The sequence below is a fragment of the Cuculus canorus genome, chromosome 1, assembly GCF_017976375.1.
Source record: "Cuculus canorus isolate bCucCan1 chromosome 1, bCucCan1.pri, whole genome shotgun sequence".
Lineage (NCBI taxonomy): Eukaryota > Metazoa > Chordata > Aves > Cuculiformes > Cuculidae > Cuculus > Cuculus canorus.
In genome coordinates this window covers 180,071,154-180,096,373 of record NC_071401.1, presented here as the reverse complement: position 1 = coordinate 180,096,373, position 25,220 = coordinate 180,071,154, and the positions used below count along the sequence as shown (strand labels likewise).

At 38.8% G+C, this 25,220-nt stretch overlaps 2 protein-coding genes across 3 annotated transcripts in view; both read left to right on the top strand.

Moving 5' to 3' along the window:
* BMT2 (base methyltransferase of 25S rRNA 2 homolog) overlaps positions 1-12,306 on the top strand; it is a 34,279-nt gene extending 21,973 nt beyond the window's left edge. The window contains exons 4-5 of the mRNA XM_054072870.1: positions 3,868-3,982; positions 9,043-12,306. Coding sequence (XP_053928845.1) covers positions 3,868-3,982; positions 9,043-9,672 — 745 coding nt within the window. The 3' untranslated portion in view covers positions 9,673-12,306. The remainder of the gene's footprint in view (positions 1-3,867; positions 3,983-9,042) is intronic.
* Positions 12,307-15,339: 3,033 nt separating this feature from the next.
* TMEM168 (transmembrane protein 168) overlaps positions 15,340-25,220 on the top strand; it is a 28,273-nt gene continuing 18,392 nt past the window's right edge. For both annotated transcript variants that reach the window (XM_054071475.1, XM_054071483.1), the window contains exons 1-2: positions 15,340-15,435; positions 19,428-20,694. In XM_054071475.1, coding sequence (XP_053927450.1) covers positions 19,558-20,694 — 1,137 coding nt within the window. In that variant the 5' untranslated portion in view covers positions 15,340-15,435; positions 19,428-19,557. The remainder of the gene's footprint in view (positions 15,436-19,427; positions 20,695-25,220) is intronic.

Genomic DNA, 25,220 nt, shown 5'->3' with positions numbered 1-25,220 from the left:
GGACCTTTGAAAGTCATTTAGTCCAGTTCCGTGCTTTGATCGGAGACATCTTCAGCCAGATCAGGCTTTTTTTTACCTTTGTGGTAAAAAAATTTCTTCCTCGTATCCAATCTAAATGTACCCTCTTTTAATTCAAAACTATTACCCCTTGTCCTGTCACTACATGCCCTGCTAAAATTTTTGTCCCCATCATTTTATAAGCCATTATTAAGTACTGAAAGGCCACAATAAAGTCTCCCCAGAACCTTCTCTTCTCCAGGCTAAGCAACTCTGACTCTCTCAGCCTTTTCTCATAGGAGAGGTGTTCCATCCCTCTGATAATTTTTATGGCCCTCCTCTGGACCTGCGCCAACAAGTCCATGTGTTTCCTGTGCTGAGGGCTTCAGAGTTGGATGCAGTATTCCAGGTGGAGTGTAGCCAGAATCACCTTCCTCGACCTGCTGGCCATGCTGCTTCTGATGCAGCCCAGGATACAGTTGGTATCTTCATACTTTGTACAGACTTCATAATGGCTGTTGCCATTGTTTCTTCTTGCTACCAGTAGTCTGTAGCCTTACCTTTTCTTCTGACTGGTGTGTCTAAAAAGTAGTTAATAGAGAAGTTTTTAATTAATAACTTCAACTTGTTAATACATTAACAAGTATTTGTTAATATAGTCAGTGATGATTTTTATCTTCATTCTCAAAACTTTAAAAATACATACATGCATAAAGACATAACTGGCAAAGGCGAGACTCATTTAACTCAGTAAGCAACAAATGGTAGTAAGGTTTTTAGTAGCTGTACAGACCTTAAAGCAACAAAGCATGGCTGTTCCAAGTTATTGCCTAGAGAATCAAAATTCAATTTCTTCCTCTATGCCTTATAGAAGAAACTACAAAGTTTATAAGAATGAAAAGGGATTGTGTATTACACACAACATACTTCTCTCCTGAAATGCTTTTCTACCATGTCTACACAGATTTAGTGAAGTCTTTGTCTTGGTGAGATCTTAGTACAAGGTGTGAACCTCTCCCTCACTTGTTCAAATACTGTCACTGCTTTTGGTAATGTAACACTGCAAAGAAGAATTGTGAAGTGGTCTATAGGTCTCCTATATAATCTCCTGGAGATTGGAAGGTTTGCGGTGCTGATGCTTAATTTTATCCTGTAAAAGTATTTCATTGAACATGTTAAGTGGAAAGCGTTAAGGTCTCTAGAGGGATGTGTTCTGTGCACTAGAGTCACGTTCCCCCTTGTTTCCTGTGGTCCTATGTGTCTTCTGGTTCTTTTGCTCTTACCATTGGACTCTTATGTAGAATGCAAGCATGCACACTGACATATGTTTTTGTGATTGAATGAGAAAGAATCTGCCATTTGTGTCTGCATTTGCTAGACAAGGAGATGTGCTGGTCTGAGAAATCTCATATAAGCCTTATGTGGAAAAAGTTGCTACTTGACTTCAGCCTGTGTTTGTTGTATATGGCCACTGGGATCCGAATGGTCCCTCTGCGGTATTCAAATTCCTGTTGTACAGATTACATTGTGACTGGTATCCAAGCTGGAAAAAAATTATCATCTCCATTCTGAAATCTCACTCAGTACTGACTGACTTACAGGGTAGGCCGGTAATATGTGCAGTTTTAACTTAAAGGTAATTTTTTCACTACTTGCCTTGGTGATGCTGGTATGTTGACAGATGTATCCCCTGGGTATTTTCTGTTCAATGTAGAAGCAAAATGCTTAAACTTTGCATTTGGCAGAGTAATAATGCCACAAGAAGTCTATCTGCTTGAGCTTCTCTGACATCCTCTCTGTGGTAGATAACCAGTTCAGGAGGAGCACAGAGAGCCTAAGTTTCTCTTACTGCTGCATAAAGATATTTTTTTTCTGTATTATTCCTTACTGCTTTGTTGCTTCTGTGAGTACAACCATGGCTTTGTTGAACTCCACTGGACCTACAGATCTGTTTCTGAAAGTTTTTGCAGTTATGTGTTCCTTTAGAGCTGGAATTGACTGCAGAAGCTTGGAGCAAAAAGCAACATTTGCTTGCTGGGAAGTTGTTATTCTCCTCCCTGTGAATTCCCTATGAATGCTGCGAGTTCATGTTTGTTCACCTCTATTAATGGATTTGGAGTGCTGTAAAATCTTACAAATCATGATGGAAATTTTTAGATGCAGCCCTGTAAATGATCCAATAGAATGAGCTCAAACTGTTTGATGCTAGTGGTGGTATGCATTTTCGGGGGTTTTTTTTTTCTGATATGTGGAGGCACTCATCAAGTTGTGTTTTAGAGAACAGGCAGATGCAAAGTCTATACTAGTATACTTGAACAAAATTGTTTGACTCCAGCATTTTTCTTTTTAAATTATTTCTTTAACTTCAAGAAAAGAGCAATGATGTCTTTATCTTCATAAAGATGTTTCTGGTTGGTTCTGCAGCTGGTCTCAGTTGATGTCAAAACTTCCCAAGAAAAGGCAAATCTCATCTGCCAGCCTCTAGCAGATCTTTTGCTATGCTGTTATGGGAGCTTCCACCAGAATGTCCTCTTTATTTCTTGTCTGCCATTTTCTTTTGTCTCTGCCTCTCCAGTTGTTTTTTACTCTGGGAAGTTTTGGAATCTGGTTGAGAAGATGATGGGCCAGTTATTCAATGGGCTTTGTTTGGGCTGGTTTGGTTTTATTTTCAATTTTTCCATGCAGTTTTTGGAAGGGTGTTATGTGCATCTCTGCAGCACTCTGGAACTAAAGTATTAGTGTCCTCAGCAGCCTGTCAACCTCTTTCTGTCAGTCCAAGCAGTGTGTCTGGATTTCTCAAGGTAAATCTTGCGCCCCCTTTTTATTTATCATTCACCTTTAGTTTTTTGGTAGCATAGTTGAAGTATTTAGCATTACAGACATTGGCTTTCTTATCTATAATTTTACCTTGAATAGTACGGTCATCACACAGTGGCAGATAAGGACATAGATTTTTAGCTTACTGGACTGTTCTCCAGAAATCTTGTGGGGATACATCTTTATTTTTGAGTACTTCAAAAGTGCTCTGATTTTTTTTCCTAAATCAAATAGCTATTTTTGGCTATTTTTCATTAGAAAGCTTCTGGGTACTCCAAAAGGAAACTGACTGCATGGCATGGAAAAGATTTTTTTCTCAAGTAGTTGAGAAAAAAAGGAGGGAATGCTTCAATTAATTGAGATATTTAGAATAATTTCCCTACAACTTGAGCATCCAGTTTCCAAGGTTGTGGGTCTTTGTGTTCCAATCTAAGTCTTTCACAGCATCCATTAAAAATAGAATTGGAGTGAACCTCCAGCTTTTAAGAAAATATTAGGTAACAAAGCTAATAAATTATTTTAATTTTTTTTGCAGAGAATAACTAAATGCTTTCATTCTTTATATTTTTCATTTACCTTGGAATACCACTATGTTTTCTCTTATCTTTATTAAACCAATTATGGCACTTGACTTCAGATGCTCTAGCAAGTAGGTCGATCATGGAATGTTATCAGTTTCTCATTTAAACTCCTGAAATTCTAACTGTGGTAATTTGTGCAACTTCAACACCAGCCACAAAATGGTAAGTGGGAAACACAAAGCAATAGAGACACGCACGTTGCCATTTTAGCGCAATTGTTGTAACAAACTAAAGAAACCAGTTAATAGTATTACAACTGCTCTGAACATGCTCTTCCATTTGAGGACCATCTGCTTTACTGATGGAGCCTGGATCTTTAGGTATCTCAACAATGCAAGTAAGACATTCACTTCTGTTAGTCACTACAGTGAACTTCTGTGAGAATTTTTTTGCATTGGTTATCTGAAATTGTACTTCAGAATGTAACTTCAAAAATAACATTTGATGAAACTGAATTCTTGCTGCTTCTTAGATTGCTCCATTCCTTGGGGAAGATCAGATTACTTGATGTTGGTAGCTGCTTTAATCCATTCCTGAAGTTCGAAGAATTTCTGACAGTTGGCATAGATATCGTTCCAGCTGTTGAGGTATGTAATGTTTGCTAAATTTAATATAAATTTGATTCTTGGATATTTCAGAATGCTTCAAAATTACAGTAGCAAAATATGTTTAGTTAAGTATGTATCCGAAATATTTGTGAGTTAAATGAACTGTTGCCCTCCTGCTACACCATTTCCCATGAACAGGCTCTAAATGGTAGTTCTGCCTTCATAATGCAGTTGTGAATCTTAAAATTGGAAAATTTTAGTAGCTGTCTTTTAATGGCATTTCAGATGAGTCCTTGCATCTTAAAAGGTATAAATAAAAACTGAGTAGGCTTACACTTAGGCATGAACCTGTAGTAAGTTGCATTCCTTGACAGAAGGAAATGATCAGTCATAGAATCACAGAATGGTTTGGGTTGGAAGGGACCTTAAAGATCATCCAATTCCACCTCCCCCCTGCTGTGGACACCTCCAACCAGACCAAGCTGCTCAAGGCCCCATCCAGGTTGGCCTTGAACACTTACAGGATGGGGGCAACCTCAATGTCCCTGGGCAATCAAAATCTTCCCCCTTCCTGTTTAAAGCCACTCCCCCTCATCCTGTCACTGCATGCCCTTCTAAAAAGTCCCTCCCCGACTTTCTTGTACGCCCATATAGGTATTGGTCCCACAGCCTTCTCTTCTCCAGGCTGTACTTGGTGAGTTTTTCTGGGGAGTAAGGGGGACTTTCCAGTTTATTGTTATAAATATTATTTGACTTTCACAATCCTGAGGACAGATCTTTCAGCACTTTTGAGGTAAATTGCTCATTTCCTCTACACAGTAAGGTTCTGAAATGCATTAATTTTATTGTAGTCATATGTTTTCAGTCTTTTGCTCTTGACCCAACTTTTGTCAGTCCTAATAGAGTTTATCAACCAAACAAAACAACAAAGAGGAATGAAAAGGAAAAGATAGAGAAAGGAATGTGTTTCTTACAGAAAAACCTTTGACCACTTGAAAATCTTGACCACTTACAGTTTAAAAATCAGGCTTTATTAAGATCAGTAGCCTAAGATAACCCTCTCCAACAATGGAGAAGTGAGAAGTATACGAGTACAGTAATACAGTTAACTTGAAAGTAATGTTCTCTTATTTGGTGCAGTGTGGTTTACATGCTAAATACATAGTATTTTGTTGTGGTCACCAGGTTTAGTCCATTAACACCTAATCTATATTTTTGCATATATGCTTAGAGATAATGAAAGATGTATTCTTGGAAAAAATCTGAGTCTGATAAATTTGCTTTTGAAAGCAAAGCTTCGTCTTAAAGAAACTCTGAGTGGACTCCATCTTGCCTAATTTGAAGGACAGGCATCAGTTGCCAAACATGATTGTCTTGCCACTTTAGAGGCTGTAGGACATTGGGCTTTTGGGCATGACACAGGATGTAAAGGAGACACGTTCCACTGAAGTGGCAGCCTGTCGCATCTAAAATGGCAATAAATGGCCAGTATATTTCCAGCTGAGGTACATAGATCATGGTTGTCTCTACATCTGGGGTTCTAAGTTCCAGTTACAGTCAGTGGGGATCTGTTAAAAGTAATGAAACAAAAATTTGTTTCACAGTGAGGTGAATTGTGTTCTGACCTTGTGGGCTGTATTGACTAGTTCTCCAGTGATTATGAAGGGAGCTTAGGTAACTGAAATTACAAGAACTGAGTCTTGGGGTATGGATAGTTAATATTTTGCTATCTAGTTTTCTCATGAAAAATTTAAATGTGCAGCAACCAAAAGGTTACTTCTGTGTATGTAAAGGAAGAATGTGAGTAATCCAGGCCAGCCAACAGGAGAGGGAGTAGTCGGGTAGCTGCAATTTCTATCTATCTACTAACCAGTTTTTCAGGCTCTCTCTCAGTACAAGGGAACAATAAGACAATTGATTTCTTGTCATCTGGCACAGTTAGTAGCGTAGCTTAATGATAGGAACTCCACAGAGTGCTACTCTACAGACCAGTGTAGTTACTGTGAGGCCTGTCTTGGGCTCACCAGCTTCTCTTTACTTTCATCCTCTGGGATGCTTTGGTCTGTTGAGGGCACCTTGCAGTCTAGCCAGCAAACATCCTTGGAATGACATGGAGTATTAACTTGTGCACTCGCTCATCTGCTGGAATAAGCGTAGGCCCACCTCCAAAACAGAATTAATATGCCCTGATATATTCAAGATGACTCTACTTTGAGCTGCTTCAGCACCATAACCTCCTGAATAAATGTATCTTTAGGGCAGTGGCCTGCACTGATTTAAGGCTTCAGAATATTAGCCAGAGGGTTCTTACGGTATTTAATGTCATCTTCTGACCTGAAAAATGGATCTGATAACTTAGCGGTAGAAACTGGAAACAGAAGAACTGGTAAAATTCTGATTTAGCAGATCTTTTAGATAAGATACCAAAATACTTTTTGAAACACATTGAAGCATAGATGCTGCTTAGGTAGTCAGCTTCTTGGATAGTACAGCATAGAGGGTTAAATAATTCCTTCTTTACTAATAAAAATAGGTTAATCCACTTTCTGCATATGTAAATGCTTTGATTATAGACCAAGTAGTTGAGTGAAATACTTCAGCTAACTTGAGAAAGTAGATGGATGCAACTGTGTAAAAAATAGCAGAGGAGCTGAAATGTTATACAATAAAGAATGAATGTCTAGTGTTCAAAATCTGTGTGTTTCAGAGCGAAAATGTGAACTGTAGAACCATGACTATGGGAATATGATGGCAGTATAGTAATCTGTTTTTGTGTTTTAATTGGGATGGGTCTGCACCAAGAAAAGATTTGTATTTTCTTTAATTTGGCATTGTTCACTCATCACTTTCTGCATCTTGGTGTAAGGTACATTGGGGGAAACACACAGTATTATAAACTAGGAAAAAGGAAATGAGACAGGATAAGCAGAGCAGGTTTCTTCTTCACTGTTTTTGTTGGCCATGGCTTCAAATAGTCTGCTTGTAACACAGATAGTCTGGAGTATAATTAGTGGTTATTTTATTAGAAGAGTTTAATTTGTCTGTGCTAAAAAAAAAAAAAAAAGGCAAAATTGGAATGAAGGGAGAATCTCCACAAAAACAGAGACTGGAAGAGTACTGGAATTAAAAATTTGATAAGTAGAACTAGGATTATGTTCTTAAATGTCAGTGGATGCACTGAAATATGACTTGTTTGCTGTTTCAGTGGACTTCAACGTCCATTCAAGACTTTTATATCTAGAGTCAAGTAGCAATCACCAGTTTAGCAGAATTTTTGTCCTAAAACTGCCTCTAGAGTTCAAATTCTACTTGAAACATACTTTGGTTCAGAAATTCTTAAACATTATTTCTGCGTAATGTTTTATGACTGTATTTCCACTACTGAGAAATACTTGGTCTAAATTGTATGTATAACCTCTGAGTCTTGCTGCTAAGTGTAGTTAGTATGTTACTCTGAAAAACTATTCTTCAAAACACTTCTTTCTTTTGAAACTTATTAGAGGATATCGTGAAATTACTGTTGTTCATTTCATGTTGTAAATGTTACAAGGAAGCAGAATATAGCCCTGCAGGTGTAATGGTTGCAATTAAAATTTCTTGATTATAGCCACATAACACAAGTCTCTTGATTTTTTTGTAAATTGGAGGCCAAGATTAAAGGTACTGAAAAATTAATCACAGGGAGGTTTTTGAATATTGATTACTCTTTCTAATTTACTGCGTATTCTCAGAAGCAAACGTGATTTTATATAAACAGAAATAACACTCTCTGCTTGGAAACGGTTGTGCATATCGGTTGCTTTATGAATACCTTTACAATAGTGTTCTAGTGATCTCTTTTTTTAATATTGTTTCAGAAAACATGCTATAAATATTTTTGCAGTATGAAAATGCAACAGATCAAACTACACTTTCCAGATATGCTCCACAGAATGTTTTGTCTCTGCTTTCATTTTCACTTACCTGTTTGAAATCTGTCCCTCACTACACATTTTCTAGGTATTAGTAACAATAATTGTTGCTCTCATGCTGAAGCCTTGTATCTTCTTTATAGAAATCAGCCCAGTTTTTTATGAGTATTAAAAATGTAAATGTAGCAAATAGCATACTGTTACTCTTATTTTTTTGAGTGTTCAGTGTTTACGGATGTTGAGACCTTATTCTTCTGTACGTTGTATTGTGGTGTCACTTCCTGTCTTTGTCGGCCTGAGCACATAAATGATCAACAATTAATTTAAAGCCCTTACCATGCTTTGATAGCTGTTCAGGTGTGCACCACTATGCTTTGCATTTACAGCAAGATTAAAACATGGACCTGCATCACTGCTGCAAAGCCATTAGTGTGCTTGTAGCTTTCTGACATATCTTGCCTTCTTTATGTTTCTGTGCCAGTAAGGAGTGTCACTTTTTTCCAAGTGAGCAAACTACAAACTTTCCTGGATTCTTAAAAGAACTGGTGGAAATACTGAGGTATCAAATTCTCCTATTACTGATTTTAGGTTCATAAAAAAAAAAAACACACACACAAATGTACAGCAAAAAATAAACTACCACATAATTTAGATGCAAATTTTAACATATTTAAAATTCCCATTGTTTAATGCTCTTGCCACATTTTGCAATACGTTATCAAGGCAGTTGCACAGTATACTAGGAAAGCATGGAATTTTGGCAGTCAATAGGGGGATCCTTGTAGCTTCCAGCATCAGGAGAAGCAAAAAGCAATATAGGCTTATCTGGGTTCTTTTAAAATCATTTGTGAGGCAGTTGATTTGACACTTTGTTCTTTTCAAGCTAGTTTTTTGGGTTTTTTAATGAACGTTCTTCAGCTATCAAATCTCATGTAAATTACTGCACATCTAAAATTTTTCTTTGCAACTGTGAGAGCTGGAAGTATGCACTATTTTTAAATTGTTGGTTGTTTTTATAAATTGTATATTGTTTGATTTAATAACAAGAGGGTGGATGTTCAGCAGGTGTGAATTTTTCTTAAGGGAATGAAGAGGTATCATTGATCATTCTGTAGGTTTAAACTGTATTTGCTCTTCAGACTAACCTTGATCCTTGTTTGGCTTTTTCTGTTTTTCTTATTCCACCAGAGTGTATACAAATGTGACTTCTTAAATCTTCAAATTCAGCAACCTCTCCAGCTGGCACAAGATGCTATAGATGCCTTTCTTAAGCAACTGAAAAATCCCATTGATTCTCTGCCTGGAGAACTCTTCCACGTTGTAGTTTTCTCGCTTCTACTTTCTTACTTTCCATCACCCTATCAACGATGGATATGCTGCAAGAAGGCACATGAACTTCTCGTATTAAATGGCTTGTTGCTTGTAATAACTCCTGATTCATCTCATCAGAATCGCCGGGCTATGATGATGAAAAGCTGGAAAATTGCCATAGAGTCCTTGGGTTTTAAACGTTTCAAGTATTCCAAGTTTTCTCACATGCATCTGATGGCATTTAGGAAAACGTCCCTGCAAACAACAAGTGACTTAGTTAGCAGGAACTACCCAGGAATGTTGTATATCCCACAGGATTTCAACAGCGTAGAGGATGAGGAATATTCCAACACTTCCTGCTACGTTCGATCAGATACAGAAGATGAACAGCTAGCTTATGGTTTTATGGAGCTACCTGATGCTCCTTATGACTCAGACTCTGGAGAAAGCCAGTCTAGTTCAATTCCTTTCTATGAGCTAGAAGATCCTATATTGCTTCTCAGTTAATGTAGTTGTTGCAATGCCCTTTCAGTCAAACCTCTTGCTTAACTAAATTTGCTATACTAACATGGGCTCAACACGCCAAAATGGTTTGCATAAAGAAAATGCGAAGGTTTACAGAGTTTGCTATTTTTTTCTACTTTTGAATTTTAAAATTTATTCTTGTATGAAAGTGAAAAAACCACAAGTTTTATGCCAATGACTCATGTCATAGCATAAATTGCTGTTATACTTTCTTTAGATTTGTATCACTAATTTTTTTTTTTCCAGGAAGGTACAATTCTTTTCTTTAGTGCTGTGAAGTGTGAATTCTATTTAATTTGCTCAATGTTGTTTCAATATTTTAACTCAATGTGGTTGAGCTTAAGGCACTGGAGTTGGTGGGCTTCTGAGAAGTATATGTAGGAAGAAATAATTTGCACTTTAATGTGCAGATAGGTTAAGACACTTGGTTACACACGTCCCTTCTTAATTATGGAACAAAACTTTCTTCCAAAATTTGTTTCACTCTGGTTAAGCCTGGGCTGGAGAAACTAATGCTTGCACATTTTGATTTTGTTTATTGTAGCCCTCTTGAGATAACACCAAATCAAGATAACACCACAACACTGGAATATATTCATCCATAGTTAATACAAACTGTGTAATTTCGTTGCATAAATACTAGTTAGACATGAGATTTCTGAGGAGGTTATCTCCCCCAGAGGAGTATGGTACGTCTAGACAATTATGTTTCACTTCAAAGCTGGAACATGATTTTGCAGTTTTAGAAGTGTACAAGCACAAACATGTATCAGTATTTCCCAAATGATGGGATTCTGTATTCTCTTCAAACTGTGTTTTTTGGGGGACAGGGTGGGTTTTGTCATGTTTTAAAGTAAATTATTTATGCATTTTAAAAACAAACCATTTTTTCTTTAGTTGTCCTTATTTGTAGACCTCCCAAGTTATACAGTAACTACAGGGCCATTGTGTAAAAAAGGAAATAATTATACAAGTTTTTCAAGGATACAGATATTTGCACAAAGCCACGTATTCAGACCACACAAGCAAAGGTAACATATGCTATTTGTTTGCTTACTTGGACCCAATAATCTTCTATTTAGTTACATAAAAACTCCATAGCTGTCTGAAGACTGGTCTGCACTGTAAGAAGATGGAACAGAAGTGTTTCAAACCTATTAAGGTTTTTTTTTTAATTAAAAATCTGTGAGGTTTTGCAGGAAAAACCAATTCTGTTCAGTGGTAAAAGCAGAGGATTCAGTGTTAGTTTAGCTTAGATTTCCCTCCATCTGAAATCAATGTCCAGGATTTTCAGATTTGAATGCTAGGCTGTTAAATCTATATGTAAGTGCCTAATAAATGATTGGAACTAGGTGCCACATATGGTTTTAAGACTGACTTCAAAATGGTCAAAAATACTAATATATAGTTTCACAGGTGGTTGTAATGAAATATACCTTACACTATAGTAACCTTCCATGTTTTATTTACAATACAAAAGTTACCAGATAAACTGAAGTTGTAGTGTGGGTTTTACAGTGTTTGTTACAAAACCGAAACTCACTCCCTCGTTTTGAAATTTTGCACTGATCTATCTATTTTTCTTTTATACTGTTTCCTGCAAAGAGTCATCCTGCATTGGTTTGGCTAACACTCAAACATGTCAAACATGAATTGGACTCCCAGTTGTTTTTTTTTTTCTTAAATGTTAGCCTTTTATGTGTCAATTCTTAAATTTAAAGCATCCCCTAATACTGATTCAAATTTGTTACTCAATTTGAATGATTAATTATATACAAACCAAGCAATTATATTCCTACCTGTTTAAAAAAATCGAAAAATTAACTTTAGACATACAAGTACCATGGTTGACTTTTTTACAGAGAATACTTCTCTATGAAATACGCAAAGCCTTCAAAGGTGGCTTTGCCAGCATTTGCACTTCACTTGCACTAAAATGTTTGTCATTCAAAGCCTTTTTTCTTCCCAATTAACCACTGACTCCAGCAGTGCTAAAGTAAAGCTAAAATGTTGGTGCTATAAACTCAGTTGTTTATGGAAACTTAATCTGTGCATACTCCTTTTAAAAAATAGTTGTATACCAGCTAACATTTATGTTGGCATTGGTTAATGTAAATTGGTTTGTGATTCATTAAGAAAAAAAAGGAATTCAGGCCAAGAGATATCCCCCCAAAAAAATAGTTTAAGATATTAACATTTAAAATTTAAGCCTTTTTGGCATGTTGGTGACAACATTATATGTGTGGTTTAGGGACCTGAGGTTCATAATAGCGTTGTTTTCTTGCTGCTCATTCTAAATACCTGAAGTGTTCTTTTTTTTTTTTTTTTTTAACAAGGGACATAGATTGTGGCGGAGGAGGAAAGTGAGATTTACATAAATTACTTATACCTCCATTAACAATAAATTGCTGATATCAGGAGTTGTTGGATATTTGGCTTTGGTGCAAGAAGAATGTTTCCATGTTACGGAATATTTGAAAAGTATGACTGTGCAAGAGATCTCTCGTTCTTAAGGTGCTGGAGAGGAAAAGGAAAAAAAAGTGTATTCGCATTTCTGTTGTCTTTATGTCACTACTTTTTGTGAACAAAGCACATTTATTAAAAAAAAGAAAAAAACTGCAAACCTTGTCAAAAGTGTTTCTTTGGGATGGAGGTTTTGTCCTTTTTTCTTCCTGTGCAGTCACTTTTAGCTGAAATCCAGTGAAACCAATGCATAGCTATTTTCCTTTATGTCAAGAAAATAATTGTGCTTGGATTATTTTATAAACTGAATTATATAGTAAAGATGTTAAATTTGGTAGTTCAGTTTCAGCTTCTAAATCTTAGCTATGGTCTTTGATTTACAGAAGGGGTTTTGGAGTTCCTCCGTTTGGTCTTGTATCATGTTTATTTGCTTGCATGCTTAGGATGTGACAACTTTCTAATGCAGTTCCTCTCTCCTTTCTCTAGGTGTTCTTAATTTCTCCTTTATCTCCCTGAATCTTCGCAGCACACATTGTATGTTGGCCCTTGGTGGGACGGGGTGGGGGTAGCTGTATTTTTCTACATGGTGATTTTGAGTACTGGGGGTGTTGGGAAAGGATGGCAATGGGGGAAAAAAAACAAACCAAAACAATAACCTGAAAATGCAAGGTTCCTACTCGGATCCAGATTCTAAGAAAATGAGATTTCAGTAGAACTGATGTGTGTCCCGAGCACTGTAGAGCCTAGCTGATATATTCTGATCTCTTAGTTGACAGTAAAGATCAGAAAAATGTAATTTCACAACTGTTCTCTGTATTGCTTCCTACAGAAACATTGTCCTTTTCTTCTTCCGGGAGACTTGCTGGCTTGGCTTTAAAAGTGTGATCATTGTAAGTCTTTCTAATTGTGTCTCCATGAATCAGAAGCCTATCTTTGATTCCTTGCAGTTGGGATATATATATTCAAGTTTTCTGCTCCTTTTTCCTTCTTTCATCAATATCCCTCAATTCAGTGTTTTGTACCTGTAGAACAGCAGGAAGATGTTTTTAGAAGGGCTGCATTTCACAAAGTTGCACATAAACTTAGTTTGTTTTATTTTACTTTTTAAGTAAAATATTCCCCAATAAGTTCAACAAATAGTTGCTTGAAGAGTGTTTCTAAATCACAGTTGTACAGATACAGGACCGAGTGTTGTCCATGATGGTGGTAAAGCATCTGAAGCAGGTGGCATTTAGTAAGCAACTGATACTTCTGCTGTTCTGTATGTTAATGGAAAACCTCTTCACCTTTTTTTACCCTAAGTAACTTTTGGGCCTGTTGGTCAGTTTTATGTAAAATCTGAAGAGCGGTAAGGATTTTGGAAACAACTGTGATTCTTGTGAATCAGTTGTCTAAATGATTGAGGCAGGAAAGACACACTGTCAAAGCTGAGATGTTTGAATATCCAGCTGCTGCTGGTCTGTACTAGTGCTTATTGACTAAGGGATTGGGTGGGTTTGTTGTGACACAGGAATTACAGAAACAACATAAATCTGCAGCAGGCTAGCTCTCTTACAGTTCAAAAAGCTCCTTTGCAGCAGCTGTCTAAACTTCTATCAAACTCAAACTACTATTCTTTTGTCTTGTCTAAGTGGTGCTTTTACAATCCAGAAACTGCTGCTTTTTGCCCAGCTGCATGCAAGGGCCAATTCAAAACTACATTTCCAACACAGGTGTTATGAAACACTGATAATCAAAGAAGTGTGACTTCTGTATAACGTGACAGTGATGAAAGCTTTTGTTTAGGAAGCACGGTTCAGAGTCCTCTCCTCATGAAGGCTCCTGCCAGCGAGGCTCCTTCCTGATGGGGAAGACCAGCAGTGATTTAGTCTTGCAGTCCTGATTCAAACATTGCCTTCCTTCTTCTGTGTCCCATGTCTCAGCTGACAGTGTTTACAGGAATGGTGATGGGGATTTTTTCATCCTTCCAGTCCATTTACTTTGCAATTTTTGCATGTGGAAGGGAGAAGGTCCTTTCACCCTTGCTTACCATCTAGCTGCTACTGAATTCCCTGAGAGCAAAAGAGCTGTGGGACTGGAGCATGCAGATAGAGTCATAGAATAGTTTGGGTTGGAAGGGACCTTAAAGGTCATCCAGTTCCAACCCCCTGCCATAGGCAGGGACACCTCCACTAGATCAGGCTGCCCAAGCCCTATCCAACCTGGCCTTTAACACCTCCAGGAATGGGGCAGCCCCAGTTTCACTGGGCAACCTCTGCCAGTGCCTCACCACTCTCATAGTGAAGAAATCCCTATTTGTGTCTAGTCTAATTCTTCCCCTCTCCAGTTTATACCCATTCCCTTAGTCCTATCACTACAAGCCTTTGTAAACAGTCCCTCCCCAGCTTTCTGGTAGGCCCCTTTCAGGTACTGGAAGGTTGCTATAAGGACCCCTGAGGAACATCACTCCTCATGGATCTCCATCTGAACATCAAGCCATTGACCACCACTCTCTGAATACGACCATCCAGTTTCTTATCCACCAACCAGTCCAGCCATCAAATCCCTATCTCTCTAATTTAGAGACAAGGATGTTGTGGGGAACCATGTCAAAGGCTTTACAGAAGTCCAGATAGATCACAGCCGTTGGTTTTCCCCCTTTCACTGCTGTGGTTGCCCCATCATAAAAAGCTGGTAAGTTGGTCAGATAGGCTTTGCCCCCGGTGAAGCCATGCTGGCTGTCCCTAATCACCTCCATGTCCTCCATGTGCTTTCACATAGTTTCTAGGAGGACCTGTTCCGTGATCTTCCCAGGCACAGAGGTGGGCCTGACAGGTCGGTAGTTCCCAGGATCGTCTTTTCTACCCTTTTAAAAATGGGGACAACGTTATCCTTCTTTCAGTCAGCAGGGACTTCTGACTGCCATGACTTTTCAAATATCATGGAGAGAGGCTTGGCCACCACATGAGCCAATTCCCTCAGGACTCTGGGATGCATCTCATCAGGTCCCATAGACTTATATATGTCCGGGCACACTCCCACCACCCATCCCTGTCTCGCTGACCCCGGCCCAGATGCCGGTGACTACAAGAAAACGCTGCCCCGAGCTCGGGGAGGAACCCGGCACAGAGCTTCGGCCTGCGGAGGGACCGCAGCCCCCGGCGCCCCCGCCTCCTCCGCTCTCCCGGCTCGGCGTCCGCAGCGCCGTTCGGGTCGCGGCGGCGCTTGGGCCTCGCGGCGCCCCGTAGCCTCGCCCGGCCGCGCGCGCCGGTGGGGGGCGGGGGCTCGCGGGGCGCCGCTAAGGTGAGTGCGGGGCGGCGGCGCGGAGCGGCCATAGGGGTGGCGGGAGCGGAGCGGGGCCAGTGCGCTGGGGGGCAAGGACCGGAACGATCATCCAGTTCCACCCCCTGCCATGGGCAGGGACGGCCCCCACCAGACCAGGCTGCCCAAGGCCCCATCCAGCCTGGCCTTGAACACCTCCAGGGATGGGGCAGCCACAGCCTCCCTGGGCAGCCTGTGCTAGTGTCTCACCACTCTCATGGTGAAGAAATTCTTCCTAGTGTCCCGTCTAAATCTTCCCCCTTCCAATTTAAAGCCATTCCCCCTTCGTCCTATCACTGTATGCACTTTTATCGCTCCCCAGCTTTCCTGTAGGCCCCCTTCAGGTGCTGGAAGGTCGCTGTAAGGTCTCATCAGCCTTCTCCGGGCTGAACAAGCTCAACTCTCTCAGCCTGTTCTCGTATGGGAGGTGCTTCAATCCTCTGATCATCTTTGTAGCCCTCTTCTGGACCCATTCCAACAGTTCCATATCCTAATGTTGAGGATTCCAGAACTGGAGACAGTATTCCAGATGAGGTCTTACAAGAGAGGAACAGAGGGGCAGAATCACCTCCCTCAACCTGCTGGCCACACTTATTTTGATGCAGCCCAGGATATGGTTGGCCTTCTGGGCTTCAGACTCCTTCGCCCAGCAGCCAGTGCTTTGACCAAGGCCTCTCTATTTGTCCAACACTGCTAACTTGAAATGTGGGTGCGGTGGCAGCAGCAGAGAACTGACGGAGTCGTTCAGCTGAGTCTTGCACTTCCTGTATTAATGCATTAGTAAACACGAGGTTTTGTTTTAAATTTTTCATTGAGTTGTTCTTTTATAAAAACCTCCACTAAGTTGGAAGAATAGGGTCTCTTTAGCCTGGAGAAGAGAAGATTGAGAGGGGATCTTATCAGTGCTTATAAATCCCTAAAGGACAGGCGTCAGGAGGATGGAGCCAAACTCTTTTTCGTGGTGCCCAGCAACAGGAGTAGGGGCAGTGGGCACAAACAGGAGCACAGGGCGTTCCACTTGAATATGAGCTAAACATTCTTTACTTTGAGGGTGACAGAGCGTTGGAACAGACTGCCCACAGAGGCTGGGGAATCTGTTCCACAGGAGATACTCAAAACCTGCCTGGGTGTGATCCTATGCAACCTGCTCTAGGTGAACCTCTTTTAGCAGGGGGATTGGACTGGATCCCCAGTGGTCCCTTCCAACCCCTGCCACTCTGTGATCCTGTGTAATGCTGTGAATAAAGCTGAAGGGTAGTGGGTCCAGTATTTTAGATAGGCCTCACCTGGACTTGATCAACTGCATTAAACTACTGAACTGTCTTTGGCTTTTGTTCTTTTGTCTACAAATTATGGTGAAAACTATTTTGGGAATGCTGTTCCTTTATATGTAGGAAAACTATTGGATAGTTCAGTGTCCAACTCTATAGTTGGGCTCCAGGTTTTTCTTAAAAATGTGTTTGCAAAAGTTGTTGAGTATTTATGAGTTATTGTGTTTGGTTTAGAGCTGAATGTGATTTGTTCTTATATGTGACTGAGATGTTGGTGCCTGAAACTTTAAGGCCATTAGTTTGAGAAACAAACAACACATACACTCTCAACTTTGAGCATTCTTTCTCTAAACAGTTGAAGCCTTACAAGAAATTAGTAACAAATAGCTATGTTTTAAAGAGTAGATCGCATACTGAAAGTTTTCATTAAAATTGACTGAATTTTTATTACTTTTATTTGGAAATGTTTGTATGATGGGATATATTAACCATGAAAATGCTGCCTTTTCCTCTTTTCACCAAAAAGTTGAGCATGTGTTTTTGTTAGAAAAAAACTAATGATTAATTGTGTGGTTTAGTAGCACACCTTTTTCCTAATTGGCTAGAAGATCACAAAGAGGAGGTTGCATGCACAATTGGAGCTTTCATTTTGTGAATACTTTGTGCTTGTGCAGACCTGGTGAAGAGGCGTGTTCCCCACCCCAGCACCCAGCACAGCACATATGGTAGCAGCAGAGGAGCTTCTCTTCCATATTTCTCCCAGTGCGATGGCCACAAAACTCTGCTTGGCACGAGCTGAACCAGAGTAGTTTTCTGTCAGAGTGGCTACTTGCCTGCAAGGGAGTTTGCTAGTGTAACAATCCTACCAGAAAATAATATAGCTAGCAAAATTTTCAGCCAGGCATTAGGCAGGAGCTTCCACTCTTTATGTGTGACAGCCAGCCTGCTGACGTCCATGAGGCTGTTGTCCCAGAGAATATGTGCAGTGTTAGCTCCTTGACTTGGAAAGGTTCCAGAAAAGCTCAGGAATCAAGGTAACAGGGATGGCAGATGTGCTTCAGCATAGCAGTAGTTCCGTGTCAATGTTGTGAGTTGGTAGAAGATGTGAAATCATCCCTCTATACTCGATGATCTTCAAGGTCTTTTCTAACCTGACTCTGTGATTCTATTCATGGTTTGAACAAGGAATGACTGGGGGCGGGGGGAAAGGTTTTCTGTAGGAGTTGAAATAAATGGCTCAAGTTGTCCATTAAGCAAATGTTGATTGTAGTACAAGAAAGAGTGAGAGTGTGGACAGTGCTATGAGACCTGATATATTGCAACATGGAATATCATAGCTAACTTTGCGCTTTGTTATCTGTATGAAGTAGAAACAATTGAAAGGCTAAGAGAAACAGTGAATGTATTAACAAGTGAGAGGAGAAATACTATGAGATCTTAAGCATCTAAGCAACTCAGAATTAAGTTTATATGTATTAAAAAATAATAAGGAATACTATGAAGATGCATAGTTGAAATCCAAAGAACTAACTTGCAAGAGCATCATGTAGTAACCACTTGCTTTAAGTATATGGTATATATTCTGTTTCAATTAAACAGATTTTTAATGCACAGTTCTTTCCAAAGTAATATCTGCAATGTTGTCAGGTATTTTACATAATTTGAAAATGTATGTTATCAAACTTAAATAGTCTAAACAATAAGATTTCTTAGGCCTAATTTGTCTCTACACCAATTATTTAAGCTGGTTTTACACTGGGCGTCAGTCTTCAAATCAGCCAAAGCTTATGGGAAAAACAGTCAATTCACTTTGTCTTTTGTTTTTCACTGGTTTTAAAAAAACGAGAACTTAAAAATTGAGAGAGAATAATGTCTTAAATTTCGAGTTTCAGTCAAGAAGTCCTTTCATACTTCTCCAAGCATTATAAAGGAAAGTAGGGAGCGATAACCTAGCTCTGCGTGTTCCTGACACATTGTCTGCTTTCTCATGCTATTTACTCTTCAGAAGTCTTGGTGAGATGGGTGGTTAGGTAACTACTGAAATGGCAGAAGCTACATATGAGGGTGAAAATGAAAGCTTAGATTTTCACATTGAGAAAAGTCTCTGGAAGTGTTGCCAGATCAGGTGATAAATCTGTGTCCACTCCCCTTGGGTGAAATGGAAATAATGATAATATCCTTTTTCATTTTCTGCTATGAGTTAAGCTTATTAATTGATGATGAAGTTCTTTTTGTCAATCCTGTGGCTATTTAACTACTAAAAAAGAAGTCTTGCACAGAACACTGAAAAGGTTTAGTGAAAAGTGGTAGCTTACCAAATGTAATGATTAAGTAAAACGTTTTAAAACAATATTAAGCAATTTTAGAAAATAATGAGTGTTATAGGAATATTTTGGATACTCATGGATGCCTTAGAGAGAGACCTGAGGGATGGGTTTTGTGGAAAAACTGGACAGGCCACGTTTGGTTTACCATTTCCTCTCATTCAGATCATGAAATAAGATTTATGGAGAACCCATTTTATGTTAGTTTTAATAATTAGTCCAATTTGTATGACCTTTAACAACACACCTACTTGGTCTTTATTATGTGTTTTTTAATTTAGATGTTAAACTCCTTGGTGAGAAAGAATGTGTCGTGTTTATGCTGTATATGGTTAGAAGGAATTATTTGGCACTAAAACTTTTTAAATTCTTCTTCCAGGACTTGAGTGACTCTGGACCACTGGTACTGAAATGATACTACAGAAGGTGGCAATTGCATCGTGTTTGTTGGATGAAACCTAAATACTTACTTTCAGTCAAGTGGGTAAACCCCCATAACTGCGGTTTACATGTGTAAGTCACTGCGTTACTGTGTTAGTCATTGTCTCTATGCAGCAATGGCAAGACTAGAAGAAGCCAACAAAGAAGTGAACATGCATTCTTCAATCAGATACCTTGGCTATCTTGCCAGAATCAACCTGCTGGTTGCTATTTGCATGGGCCTTTATGTCAGGTGGGAAAAAACTGCGGATGCACTGATTTTGGTAATTTTTATTTTGGGGCTCTTTGTTCTTGGAATTGCCAGCATACTGTACTACTATTTTTCAATGGAAGCAGCAAGCTTGAGTCTTTCAAATCTTTGGTTTGGTTTTTTGCTTGGCCTTCTCTGTTTTCTTAATAATTCTGCCTTTAAAACAGATGTGAAAGAAGAAGCTACTAAGTATTTGCTCCTCTCTGCCATTGTTTTAAGGATATTGTGTGCTTTCGTTGAGAGGATTTGTGGTTGTATCCATCATCGACCAACACTGCTGACAACAGTTGAATTTTTGGAGTTAGTTGGATTTGCAATTGCTAGCACAACTATGCTGGTGGAAAAATCTATGAGTATTATTCTGTTGGTCATAGCTTTGGCCATGTTGATTATTGATTTGCGTATGAAATCTTTTTTGGCAATTCCAAATTTGGCAATTTTTGGAGCCATTGCATCTTTACTCTTTTTTCCATCACTGCAAATCCCCACAAACCCTTTTGCCTTGGCATGTTTCTTCAGCTGCCTGATTTCAGATCCCCTTCTCGACATTTACTTCAGTGGACTCTCAGTTACTGAACGATGGCAACCCTACTTGTACCGTGGTAAAATTTGCAGAAGGCTTTCTGTCATTTCAGTTGCAGTCATTGAACTGATCTTTTTCATTCTCGCAGCTTTTAAACTATGGGATTTGGATCTTTGGTATTTTGTGATACCTGGGTTTTCTATTTTTGGAATTTTCTGGATGATCTGTCATGTGATCTTTTTTATAACTCTTTGGGGATTTCACACAAAACTAAATGACTGTCACAAGGTATACTATACCCACCGTGCAGAAAACAACAGCCTGGACAGAGTTATGGCATCTAAAGGAATGCGTCACTTCTGTTTAATTTCGGAACAACTGGTATTTTTCAGCCTTGTGGCGACTGCTGTTTTGGGAGCCGTTTCTTGGCAGGTAAATAATAATCTCTTTATCTTGACCTTCCTGTTGAAAATGTTCCTGAGAATTGGCTCCTTAAAATTCCTGTGACTTTTGACGGGGTGCCTGTGGCTCAGGAATTTGAAGTTGGAACCCTTGCTTTCTCCAGTATGTGCTTCCAATTTAACACTTTCTGCTGCTTTGACAGTGACCCGGTAAGGCAACTAGAACTAGCTTTCTTATGCTGGCAGAATAGGAAGAATTAATGCTTCCAGTGCAGAAGGAGTGTCTAGAGTATTTTATGTTTACCTTCTTAGGAGCTTTTGTATTAGTCCTGTGTAAAATTTGTTTTCAAAGTAAATCGTAGTGTTGAACTTCAGTAATGCTCATTATAGAGAGCTTTTCTTATGGGCTGTTTTAATTGAATCAAGGCAAATTCACATTTTATGAATGTTTTTCTCAACAATTTTGCTTAGCATTTAACCACTAATGTGGAGTTAGAGATCCGCAGATATCCAGTAAATTGGTATTGTCTGTGCTCCAAGTGTCTCATTTTCAAATCTGATTTTGCGTCTTGGGGTATATCCTTTTAAAGACCAGTTGCTACAGCCACATAGCATTTTTTTCACTTTTCTTTCCACTTCTGAATTAAGAACATTTTCTTTAGCAGAAACATATGTTTCTCTCAAAATGCTTGTCCACTGTCCAAGTTCAGGTACATTGAGTGGTGTCACAATTGCAGGTGTGAAGGGAGCTCGATGTCTGTTTTCTTTTTGAAGCTGATCTGAAAAGCGACAACAATCGTTTTTGTACCCATGCAGCTCTTAAATGAACTCCATATATATAAGAATAGTATATAAAAATTTTATATTATTTATGGCATATGTTTTACAGAAATTGCTTCCAAAACAATTTGCTGACCATTCCTGCAGAATTTTTTGGATTAAATAACCTTGTGGCTGCAAAGTGTTACAGAAATTGGTGGAAAGGGAAATTTACAGTTACTTTGTGAGATTTTGTGTGTTATTCTCTTGTTTTGTGGTTTTGGTTTTGCTTTTGTGGGATTTTTTGGTTAGAGGATTCTTTTTTTCATGACAAGCGTTAGAGGTTAACGGGCAAGCCAGGGAGGGAGACAGGGTAGTTTTGCTCTTTCTTTGGAAAAGTATCAGCCTTCATAACTAGTCTGGACTTGCAAAAAGGACAACAGGAAGAAATAGATCCAAAAAGAAGTACAGAAGAAAAATCCCCAAAATGTATTTTGAGAAAGTGAATGTGCTCATGTGCCAAAAGAAATGGAAAAGCGTTTTGGGAGGCGGAAACAACAGATGGGATATCAGCATGCTAATATCCTGAACTTTCATACATTTTCTTCTGAGTATTATGTGATTTTATCAAAATGCAAATCTTTGATTTTTATATACTAGATGACTGTTCTCCAATAAAAGCAATTTTTTACTGTCTTTATCAGGTAGTCTTTCTAATTTATCTCCTTACTCTCCTCCTTTAGCATCCTCAGACACATCGGTTAATAATTACATAGTTTTAAAATTACTTGGATGGAGAAGTCCACCTGGTTCCACCTACCAGAGCAGTCATAACAAATCCAGTGCGTAAGTTGGCCACATAGTCACTGAAGAGAGGCAGTTTCTCCTGGAGGCACCGGAGCCTGTCTGCAGGGAGTGAACTACCAGACTTAATGGTCTCCTGTTGCAGCTCTTCAGGGGAAGAGCTCCCTCTCCCAACATCATCTGTTTAAAGCACACAGTCTCTTCCTTTAGAACTGCTGTGTTACCACAAGTTCTGTGTATAGGCAAGGAGGACTGGATTCATACGTAGCTTGTTACTTTCTTCACTTCACATAGATTGACAGTTCATTGTAATTTTTTTCTCTCTCTGGTCTTCTGCCTGCAAACAACTGCAACTGTTACGTGTCTGATAATTTTCAGTTCCTTCTAATTTGCAGTAAGTGTGGTTGTACTGTGGAGTGAGTTGTGCATAACCATTCACTAGAAGCAAACTGGCAATGCATCTCTAATCTTTAATATTTGCTATTGGCTAATTTCAATTTGGAGTGTCCTGTGTGTAAATAAGATAAGCTGTTGCTTTTCCCGTCTGTCTGAGAGGTTGTGTATTTGCCTATTCAGTGGGAAAAGAATTGTGGTGGCAAAAGTGAAAGGCACCAAACCAAAAATTCTTCTTGTAGAAAATCCAATTTTTTCTTATAATAATTTATTTTTAGTAGGTAATTACATCTACATTTCTTCTAATATATTTATATTTCTTCCATCATGTATTTATAGTAATGAATTAGCTTGAGATTATAAATGCAGTTGTATACAACTAAAACAATTTCTACTTCAGAAGAAATGATGTTTGCCTCGCTGATCACTGTGCCTGTTCTGTCTGTTGTCAGAAAATGAAATGCTTTATCAGACCTGGTCAGAACATAGTTTAATAAATGGATTTATCATTTATTGCAGCGAGTGCCAGAAACTGTGGCCTTTTCTTTATTTTTCTGGGTGGTGTCAGGTTAGAAAATAATTAGAAGAATGCATAAGTGTGCACTTTACCCTCTTGCAGGGCATTTGTTTGTCTTCTAAAGGTTTAAGGAAACTAGTATTTTTTCTTATTTGTAGGGGGAATTCAAGGCCTCGAGACTCTAATTTAGAATCCTTTGCTGGATTTTGAGTTCACTTTCAGGAGATCTAACAAGATCAACAGTAAGGCAGCAAACAATCTTCTTCCAGTGAATAGTTATGGTGATTTATATGTACTGTAACAGTTTAAAAGACAGACTGCTGACAGAACACTCTCTGACTTTCCACTTTAAAAGTAATAGTTATTGCTTAATACATGGTGGGTTGGGATTTCAGAGTTTGGTTTGGGTTTTATTTTGTTTCTTTTTTAAGAAAGTTTTGCTGCAGAAAAAAGCTAGTGACATCAGTATGTGGGAGAAAGAGGTCTTAGGGCTGTGAGAGATGCCTTTCTATAAAAGCATTAGCTTAAAATCTTTATTAATGGTCAAAAAAGCAAATTAAATACTGGGAATTATTAGGAAAGAAATTCTTCCCATCCTATAGGTAAGAAAACAAGTGAAGGTTTAGAGAAGGATGATGAAATTCGTTATAGGTATGAAACAGTTTACATGGAGGAAATGGATAAACAAGGATGCTTCATTTAGGAAAAGAGAAGACTAGGTGAGAATATGATGAACATGTAAAATGCTATGTGTGATGTGGGAGAAGGTAAACAGTAAGAGACAATAAACGATCATTCCAGTACGAAAGCTGAGAGGAATCAGGTTGGCAAGAAGCAGGTTGGAGCCAGACAGATGGGCATGTTTCCTCATAGAGCACTCTGGGGCTGTGTGCCATGACATGCTGTGTATACTGAGCGGTTGCAGAGGACCAGGAGAAAGCTGAACAAGTTCATGGAAACAAATTCACTGAGGCTTACCTGCTGTGTGGAAATTACTTCTGGCTCAGGAAATCATTGAGCCACCAGTGGCTGGAGGATTCAGGAAACCTATGTGCTTGATCTGTCCTTATAGTCTTGCCTAAGCATCTGTTTGGCCTCTTTGGAGATAGGACATTCTTTGAGATGGACTTTTGATGCAGCCTAATGCAGCCAGCTTACTTTCTTATATTATGGAATTTATTTTCCTTCTATCCTTAGGAATGCCAGGTATTCCTCAGTCACCAGCTCCTGGAAGTGTTTGTGCTCTTTAAAATTGTTTAAAACATTTTTCATATGTGCGAGATTAACAGTTTTCAGTCTTTGCAACTTGCAGTTTGGGTTTTATGCTGTCATTTTAGTAAGAGCTAATTAAATTTGAAATCTGTTCAGTGCCACCTAAAAGGTGAAGCATTTTTTATTTATATGTTTCTGTACTCTGAAGATGTACTGAAAGGTTGTTTAATGATGCTGCATTTGATAAGAGAGGTAACTTGAAATTGCTTCATGGTCTGCCATTTGACCTCCTGTAATGAATAGAATTGGCTAAAAACTTAAGCTTTGGAAACAGTCAGCTATAAATAAATATCCTTAGTGTGTAAAAAATAATCGGGCTCACCCATGAGTGTTAGGTTATAGACAGAAATGATGTGGTGGACCAGAGGGGTTCTGTTTCATGGGAAACTTTGTTACAGGCACAATATATCTGCCATTTTAACATTTTTAATAACTGCAATCACTGTGCATCTTATGAATCTCAAGTGTATGAAAGGTCAAGACCTAAAGAGACAGTTGTCTGCTAATTGGTGGCTAGAAGTATCCTATTTGATTAAAATTGCCAGAAAAATATCAAAGCTCCTTTTGCAGAAAGGCCTTTAAAGTGAGGTCAGTTATAATACCTTGTTGTTAGTTTTCTGACTCATGCAGAACTGTTGAGGCTGGAAGTCCCATTAGTCAAGGACCTTTTTTGAAGGAGATCTTAGCCCTTGTAATAAGCCGAGAATTAAAAGTCTCAGTTCCTGGGACTTGGTATGTGCTTGGGAAGAACTGTGGCTCCTGAAAGCAGAATCTCTTTCTAGCAGATTAGGCTTTAAATGCATAGAGCAGAG